The 9,705-nt window shown below is 44.8% G+C and overlaps 1 protein-coding gene across 1 annotated transcript; it reads right to left on the bottom strand.

Annotated features, from left to right (window-relative positions):
- Positions 1-3,479: 3,479 nt before the first annotated feature.
- NPBWR1 (neuropeptides B and W receptor 1) lies at positions 3,480-4,475 on the bottom strand (the record flags this gene model as incomplete). The annotated part of the gene is made up of 1 exon (XM_084260228.1): positions 3,480-4,475. One exon carries the CDS (start codon positions 4,473-4,475, stop codon positions 3,480-3,482), a length of 996 nt encoding a protein of 331 aa, XP_084116354.1.
- Between the last annotated feature and the right edge of the window lie 5,230 nt (positions 4,476-9,705).

Consider the following 9,705-nt stretch of genomic DNA (forward strand, 5'->3'; position numbering starts at 1 on the left):
CCACCAACCTCCAAGCCTGGATCTATACAAGGTTGCCCAGGGCCCCATCCACCCTGGCCTTGAACACCTCCAGGGATGGGGCATCCACCACCTCTCTGGGCAGCCTGTTCCAGCACCTCACCACTCTCTCTGTAAAAAACTTCCCCCTAATATCTAATCTAAACCTTCCCACCTTTAGCTTCAATCCATTCCCCCTTGTCCTGCCATTGTCTACCCTTTTTAAAAGTTCATTCCCCTCCTGTTTATATGCTCCCCTTAGGTACTGTGAGGCTGCAATGAGGTCCCCCTTCTCTTCTCTAGACTTTCTTCCTGAAAGTCTGCATCTAACATTTGTGATATGGGGTACAAGTTGCAGTTGTGCTGTGAGGAAAATGAATTTGTTTTATTTTTACCTATTTTCATGTTTATAAAATAGTTCCGTAGAGCAACTATACTGTCTCAAGATGTGACACTGTTAAATTTCATTATACCTGGTTAAGCATGGGCTGAACATGATGCAAATCCCTCCTTTGGCAAAGAAATAGAAACATTTATATCCTCTCTTGCTGCTCTGGGAGTCAAAGTTTAGCTTCTACAAAGCACCGGGTCGTCTGTGCTGACCAGCAGTGCTGAAGATCAAACCTCTCCCTGTCCTGCTGAATGCTGGTTTTGGTCACATTTGGACTCCCCCAAATTGATCTGTTTCCCAGACAAAAGGATATCTGTATTGCCTGTTTTAATGCTGAAGCTCTGTAAGATCAGAGGGGGCATGCCTTACCATTCAGCACCCTCCCCAGGCTGTGCAGCCTCACCTTCCTCTTCCATGTAGACACCCATCTTCCCTGTCTGCAGCAGGACAGGCTCCAGTCCCGTGTCACAGACAGCGTGGCCATGGAAGAGGAGTCCTACCCAATGCATGGATTTGAGCTGAGCAACCACATCAGAGCTGGGTGCTTGCTCAAGTCTCAGCCTGCTCTGTGATTAGCAACCATGGGGAAAACTCCAGGCATTTTGGGAAATACTGAATTCTTCTCAGATACTTCTATACTACTAAGAATGGGTAAGAACTGGCTTCAGAATTTAGGATGGGATTGTGTTTCCACAGGTGATGTTCTCTTTGCATTTTTATGTTTCTGATACAAGAGAGACAAGCAGCACAAGATAATATTTCTGGGGTAAGCAGAAGCCTCAACAGCTGACCAGACAGATGTGACCACATGGCAGCTTGATCAAAATTTTCAGCTGGTCACTGTCAGAAACAGTGCTCCAATCTGTGCTGCTCTCAGGGGACTGGCAGAGAATTGTACTTCACTGGTGTTCGTCAGGGAAGAATCATCAACCTACGAGAGCACAGCACTCCTGAAAATGTCATTGCTGTGAATAATGCTGTATACTTTTAAACCTGTACTCAGTCTTTATACAACTAACAATGCTGTGGACAGGATGCTTTAAGGATGCAGGAGTGGTAGTGTGTGTAGATAAATTAGCAGCCAGCAGACAGACTTTGCTACTTGGTCCATGGAGAATAACAAGGCAAAAAACCCATCTGACAGGCACACATGGAGTCAGATACCCAGAACTTTCTCCACAGCAAGTGACTGGCCACAGAGAAGCATCATTACAATTTGCAAATCCAGCTGAAACAGGCAGCTGTTGGGAAAAGTTAATTTATGCTTTGGGCAGAGAGGAGAAACGAGGGATGTGAGTACCTGGAGCATGCTTCTGCACATGGTATGGAAGTCTGTACTCAACACCTTTTGGGTTTGCTCTTTCAAAGGCCAGCTTCTGTGTCTGATGGGAGTCAATAGTGCACCCTCCAATAAAACAGAGTTAGACCCCTTATCCCTCAAAGGAATAATTTCCATGACAGCTAGTCTGGGTGTTGAAATTAGCACTGACTGTCACAGAGAGCATTAATGACTTATAAGGAGAAATTATTTAATCATCAACCCAGTTAAATGGCAGTACAATGTACCAGGGTTTGCTAAAATCTGCAAATAAAAATTTTATTTGGAGTTTCTTCAGAAGGATTCAGCAAAAGAAACTTTCCACATACCTGTGGTAGAACTTTAGACTGCAGCAGTGGGAAGGGACCAGGCGTGAGGGCTCTCAGAAGGCACGTGCAAACCTGAGCATGTGCCACATGAATTCCTATGCACCTTCTGAAACCTATCAGCCCTTCTGGCATAGTTGGAAACGCAATTCTCTAACTGTATCTCCTTATTTCTGAATTCAGCAGCAGGGGAAATATGTAACATAACTTGTGTTACATTGATTAGTACCTGCTGCAGGGAAGGTCGCTGAGACAAGACATGTTAAGTGACTCAAGCATGTTTCTTCAGTTTTCCTTAAAGGCCTAAAAGAGGAGCAAAGAGGAAAAAAAACCTCCTCATGCAATGTTTGAACATGTTAATTCTAATGAACTTTCATTGACCCTCTTCACCCTCCCCTGGATAAAATAGAGCTAATCTTTTTGGGTTTTGTTTTTTTTTTTACTTCCTTTGTCGTTGGGAGAACTATTAATCACTCACCAGCAAGCAAAGCACAAGCACGTGAGAGATGTAAGTGACCTATCCACTTCATACGTTAGTTATGATTTGTAGAGAAGGTGGCTAAATAGTTCTGGAAATACCTTCCAATTATCTTTTCTAGTACCCAAAAAATAGAAAATACCTGTACACACAAGAAGGTTTGCCATAAACATATAATGAATAAAACCCAAACACCTAATGCAAAAGAAAGCTAACAAATTTTACAAACTGCTGCTACCAAGTACACTCTTAAGCTCTTTTTCACAGCAAGTGGGTCCAAACCCACATGTGTGTACTAGTGAGGGCTTGCTCCTTCTTCCTTAAAGCCAGACAGAGGTCTCTTGTGCCTGTAATCACAGACTTTGCCTTCCTTATCTCAGTCCCCTGTGAAGTGAAATGAGTTCAATACCTTGGTTTAGTCCTTATCCGTCAGAGCTATGCCTTTGTCAGTATTGCTAAGTTTGTAAGACTTTGGGTAGGCAGGTACTGCAGATATGAAAGAGGCTGAGGGATCATTAAACGAGAAACTCAGTAACACACCTTTATTGGGCTTTACAGATCACCAGTAACAGAGACAGTCACGTGTCTTGAGTTCACAAAGCAGTACCTTTAAAAAAGATCTGTGAGCTACAAACCTAGGACAGAAAGCACATTGGAGAGAAGGGACCAAGAAAAGAAAAAAAAAAGTAAAATAAAGTCAGGGATCACAGAATTGTAGGGGTTGGAAGGGACCTCAAGAGATGATGGAGTCCAACCACCAAAATGGAATGGAGGGCAGTGCTGAGGAAATGAGCGCAGGGAATTTGAGAAAGCTCCACCTCTCCCCATTTTGAATCTCGGGTAGTGAGATAATCTGAAGCCCTCTGGGCAGTCACAAGGAGGAGAAAAATCACTGTCTGGGCTGGAGTCACCCAGGAAGAACAAAGAACAATGAAAGGAAGTGATGCAGGAGGGGACAGAGGGTTGGCTCTATGAGGTGTTTCTACAGTCTATCAGTTTGCGAAAGCTCCGCCGGAAACTGTCATCCAGAAAGGCGTAGAGGAAGGGATTGAAGCAGCTGTTGGCATAACTCAAGCTCGTGATGAAGTAGGAAATCCCGATGATCAGTGGAGTTTGTGGGATGTCTGTGGTGAGGGCCACCACTGTGCTAAGGTGATAGGGCGTCCAGCAGAACAGGCACACAGCCAAGATGACGACAACCATCAGTGTAACTTTTTTTTTGGCTTTGTCCAGGGCTTTTGCATTGCTGTGGAGGTGCACCCGTCTCAGTCTACACAGCATGGTGGTGTAGAGGATGCAGATGGTGGACACTGGGATGGCAAAGCCTAAAAGAAGGGTGTAGATCCGACTGCTTTTCCACCACACGCTCTCGGGGTGGGGGAACACGAAGACACATTGGGAGCGCCCCTGCTCCTTGTGTATCTTAGCAAAGACAGTGAAGGGAAGGATGATGACTGTGACGAAGGACCAGACACAGAGACTCACAATCTTGGCTGCTCGGTAGGTGCGGTAGGACATCTTCCTGGACTTGGTAGTGGCTGCCACAACCAGGTAGCGGTCAATGCTCATGATGGTGAGGAAGTAGATGCTGGAGAATATGTTGTACTGATCTATGGAGATGATGAGCTTGCACATGAACTCTCCAAAGGGCCACTGCAACAGCAGGTAGTCAGCAATGTTGATGGGTAGCACCAGAGTAAAGAGCTCGTCAGCAATGGCCAGGTTGAGGATGAAGATGTTGGTGACTGTTTTCATCTTTGGGGCTTTGAGGATTACATAGATGACAGCGGTGTTGCCTGTCAGCCCCACAGCACAGATGATGGAGTAGATGACAGGTACTGTGATGTAGAAGCTGGGGCTCAGTGGGGGAGTGGATGTATTCAGCCCCCCATCCCCTCTCCAAACACAGTCTGTAGGCCCATCTGCACAGGAGGAGTTGGTCTCAGGGAGGGAGGAGTTCTCCATGGCCACAGGAGAGAGGTGCTAGGCCCACTGGTGATGGGAATAACTTGGAAGTGGGGGGAAAAATGGTGAGATCCTTGCTCTTCTTAAACTTGTATCCTCCGATGCATCCAACCAACACGGTCTCACATATGCTCCCTGCCACCACCCTGCTAGGAGCAAGGGGAGATCACTGAAGGCTCAGACAGAGGCAGAGAGTCCCACCATACCCCTGAAGTGGGGATGATACTCCACTGGCTACCCCTTCCCTCCCCTTACATTAAGGGGTCCCATGTAGGGTCAGCACCCAGCCTCTGCCTCCCTGAAAGTGACCACCCAAGGTGACAGTGCTTACCTGGGAACCCATCACTCCACCCTGGCTGCTGTCCCCCCCTCCATCCATATCACCCCTCCACTAGACTCCTGCCCTTGGGGGGAGCAGGTGTCTCTGGGATGCTCCCCAAAAAGCAAAACATCCCCCTTTCCCGTGTGGGGCGAGTGCTGTGGAAGGAAAGGAAGGATGCACTGACCTCTGCCAGCCTGGCTGCGGTGGTGGGGTTCACGAGGGCGGGGGGGGGGCGTGTGGGAGAAGAGAGGGGGATGCTGTCCCGGGTCCGTGCGGGCAGGGGATGCCGGTGCCGCTGCTTTGCTTGCTCCGGAGAGTTAAATGCGTACCCGCCTCCGTCTAGGCAGCAACAGATAGGTAACAGGAACCGCGGGGAGGGTGGCTGAGAAGTCGGGAGCTGGACCGCTGGGAAGAGATTAGTACCTGGAGTCACATCCCCCGGCGGTGTGGCAGCGCAGCGAAGGGGAGAGAGATCCCAGCTCTAGGTGGCATCTGCTTATCGCGCTGGGTCTGAGCGCCCGGCATCTGTCCGGTGCCGGGGGTGGGGGGCTGTCCGCCGCGCAGGGCGTGGGCAGAGCTCAGCTGTCAGGCGATGGGGGCCGAGCTGGAGCAGGGGACAGACGCGGGAGTTCCTGTACCTCTGCCCGACGCTGTGATACTGGTGAATTTGAATATAATCCCGGGGAGCCAACCTTCTTTAGAGAGCAACTCAGATCTGGTTACCCCGGCTTTTGGGTTGGTTGGTTTGTTTCTTTCTTGCCAAAAAGCATGTGGAGTAAAATTTATCTCACTTCAGGTTTATTTATTTTGCTTTTAAATGAGCTTTGGTCCATTTGATGAAATTTTGCATCTCTTAAATTAGAAGTGAAAACACCCTTTGTGGTGTTACCAGCGGTACTGACCACATCATAATAATGTGGATGCTAATAACACAGTTCTTTGTCTTTGATTGCCCCATATCCTGATGTGTAATTACCTAGATTAGCAGGATATCACAAATATGAAAATCCAAGGAAATAAATTGATGAGTAAATATAATAGAAAATTAAAAAATAAATTAAAATACAAAGAAAATTATCTTTGCTTCACTGTGATTAAGTATTCTAGTGTTTTATTATTGACTGCTACCTAGAAGATATTTTAACTAACACTTCACCAGACAGAGTACACTGTATGGTCTGCGGTTTTTGACTCTCTACTGAAACATTTGGGAAGAAAAGATGCTTGCACATCTGTGTACTCCCATGAGAATGACATAGGTACTGTGCTGCAGGTTAATCACAAAGTTTTGATCCCTTTTCTGTATACTTTATGCTTTCAAAAGCCAAGGAATGAGAATAGCACCTTTGATATGAATTTTAGTGGAGGCTAGCATTTGAGTCAGGTTTTCCAACCCAAAGACTCAGGCACAGTTGGCCCAATGTGAATATAGCTTTGGAAACTTTCTTTAAGAATTACATTTTTAATTCTGGAGGTGATCAAAACTCTTGGTCACCATCTTTTTCTTTGGCCTTTTATTTCCAATAATATAGTGCAGATAGTACGACAAGCCTCCTCTTACCCTTTTTATCTACCCAAGTAATACCAACTAGAAAATACAGATTTAATAATGATATAACTGGCTCAGATAATTTTCATTGTCTTCACTTTCTCTGAAGAAGCTTTGTGACCTTTGTCTGCTCTTTTAGAATTGTTTTGTCCTCTCAGAAATCCTACTGAAAAGGAATTCTACTGAAGTTTACCAAAACCTTTCATAATATTTTGGGGTTGTTTTAAGATCAACCATGGTATAGTTTGAACAAAAGAGAACATAGTCACTGAGCAACCAATGCAGGGGGGTTGGAAAAAGAATGGTATTCTAAACAGGCAGAAATATCTTTATGTAGAGATGCTTTTTGGAAGAACTCAGCCATAGTGTGTGCTTATTTCAGTAGTATAGCCTAAATAAATAAATAAAACCTGTGACCCTCTACTCATGGTCACTGAGGAAGGTGACTTCTGAGTGCAGAAGGCATGTCATACTCAATGTGGAAAAGGCAAGGAAGACAATTCAAGGAACTGGATTTGACTGTTTTGCCTCAGTCCCTGGAAAGATTGTGGGGGAAATCCTCCTGGAAGCCATTTCTGGGTTCATGAAGAGCAAGAAATTGTTTTGGAGCAACCAATATTGATTCTCCAAAGCCAAGCTATTCCTGACCAACCTAGTTGCCTCCTGTGATGAGATGGCCAACTCGGTGAATGAGGAGACAATGGGCTACTGTTTACCTGGACTTCTAACAAAGCCTTCAGCTCAGCTACATTGAAGAGGTGGGCTCAAAGAGTAGCAGTCAGCAATTGAATATCTAATTGGTGGTTCGTTATTAGTGGCATTTTTCAGGAACCAGTACTGGGGGTGATACCTTTTAGTGGCTTCTTTAGGTATGCAAATGGTGGCAATGGGCTACATCCCCAGGAGATTTTACAGAGGTTAGCAAACTGGGGAGGGTGGTCAGTATTCTGGAAGGTAGGGTGGCTGTTCAGAAATGGACTGAGAGAAGCCGTGATAACTTCTAAAAGGTAAAAATTTCTGAGAAGAAAAAAATCATATCCAACAGCAGAGGTTGGTCACTGGCTCACTAGGGAGCAATTTTGCAGAAAATAACCTAAAGTATCTGGTAGAGAACAAGATGAAGGTCAGTGAACAGAGAGCCCTTGTAATAATGAAGGCTAACTGTGTCCTGTGCTACGTCATCAAGTGTGCAGTCAGCAGGTCAAGGGAAGCAGTTATTCTCCTTTATTTGGCAATTGTGATGCCACACAATTTGGGCGCTCCGCTAGAAGAAAGACTACCAGAAACTGCAATGAAGTGTAGTGGAGGGTCATTGAGATCTTGAGGAGGCTGAGGCATATTACAGGTGAGGAGATTTTGAGGGAACTGGATTCCTTCCTGTCATTCCTAAGGAGCACATACTCCTCCATTGCAACACTCCAGTCTTGGGTGCCAACCCACCACATCTCTGTGATCCCAACAATATTGTGACTGCACATGTGTCTCTTACTTGCTGTTTTTGTTTCCTGTACTGTGTGCATTAGTATGAGTGAGGCACCCTGGCAGGCTGGGTTCCTAGAAAGGGCTTGGGCAATTTCTCCATAATGGTGCCTTGTAGGCACTTCCTTGTTTACACACAAGTGCTGGAGCTGACCTCATCTAAATGTGCACATAAATGCATTATAATAGGAATCTGACCAGCAGGAGGAATCTGCCCATTCCTTCTCTCCTGGCAGTAAAAAACAGATTTTTAGCCTAATAATAAATCTCCAGTGCTTTTATGTGAACTGCTGTGTCATTACTCAGGGAGTTGTCTGTACAGCACAATGATAAATAAGTTGTCTCTGCTATCAGGTGTTCACTGTAGCATTTGAGGGCATCAAAAGATACCAGATCTTCAAAGACAGCCATCAAAGTTGTTAGTGAAGTGCTAGGAAGAATCTGATAACCCCTATAAGGTGAGACTTTCAGGATTTGGAAGTCTGGACTAACAACCACAGCAGCTCCTCAAGGAGCCACAAAAACCTGTAGGCCAAACTCAGCTCTTGGTCAATGAGGTATGACCCCATTACAGCTGGTGGAGCTGTGCCTGCTGACAAACAGTTGTACCAGCCAGTCATTAGACATGCTAACACCATATGCTCATGCCCTGGGAAGTCACTAATCTGTAATCATTATCTGTGCATACAGAGTATCTCTGGCTGTGTTTTCTTCTGAATACTTCGGTTCACCCTGTCCAAGTAAAGAAAAGAAAGTGCCATCTGACTTACTCTTTTGAGCAGTGGAAATCACATTGCTTCTTGGTTAATCTTCATTACCTGGTGATCTAGATGAGTAACAAAGAAAGAAATGACTTTGTGAATTGCCACTAAGAAATGAGATTTCTTTGTAATAAGTCCACAAGTTTTGTACCTTCCCCATTCAATTAATCTGTCTCTGATTTTAGAATGTATCCCATCCTCCTGTGGGCCAAGCCCATGTGAGAGAGAATCCTCACACTGGTTAACTGAGTCTGTCTTGAAGAACTCAAATAATCTCAAGTGGGGACAAAGCCCCCACATATTTTCTCTTTGCAGGAGTACCTCATCGATCAGTACAGAAAATAGCCCAGCAGTGGAGCTTGCATGTAGCTTCTGAAGTAAGAAAACGTAGCCATTTTCTGTATGGTACTCACTTGTTCCCCAGTACAATGCACTGATGTGCAGGACTGCAAAAACACTCAAGTGAAAGGATCTTTTGGCGATTCCTGCCTTATATACAGAGAGAAGATGCCGAATTAATAGATCTATTTATTAGGTGCGAAAGAATGAATTTGCCTGCATGCTAGATGACATCAAGACCAGCCTATCCCATACCAGTCTTCATAAATATTTGCATAAATTCTTTCAGTAAACATCCAGTGGTGGCAAAGCCACAGTCTCCTCAGGTAATTTGCTCCAGGTAATTTGCTCCAGGCAATCTTTTCTTCAAATTGACTTTTTGCCATGATTTTAAATCATTTGCTTATTTTCCTGCCCCAAATGGGAGCTGAGAACAGAACATTTTTCTGTCCCCTCTGATGAGCTCTTCATATAACAAGGGTAATGGAAGAGAAGCAAAAGCAGTCATTGAATAAATAAAACCAAGCCCAAATCCAGTCACAAACCGTCTCCATGTGTTTTTGTTGTCTTTGTGTTGTGAGTGGGGCTTTTTTCTCAAAGAAAAACTGAGTGTATTCCTCACATTTCTTGGTCATAATGTTTTGTTTGTGAATGAGGATGTCCTGCTTTATCACCCTGACAAATTCTTAGCAATGCTTTTACATTCATTAACTTCAGTGGATTCTTATAAACTTATTTAAGGGTTTAAACTAAACTGTGTACTTCTTGTCATTTTGGACA

This window comes from Gallinula chloropus (assembly GCF_964237585.1).
Source record: "Gallinula chloropus genome assembly, chromosome: 2".
In the NCBI taxonomy this organism is placed as follows: domain Eukaryota; kingdom Metazoa; phylum Chordata; class Aves; order Gruiformes; family Rallidae; genus Gallinula; species Gallinula chloropus.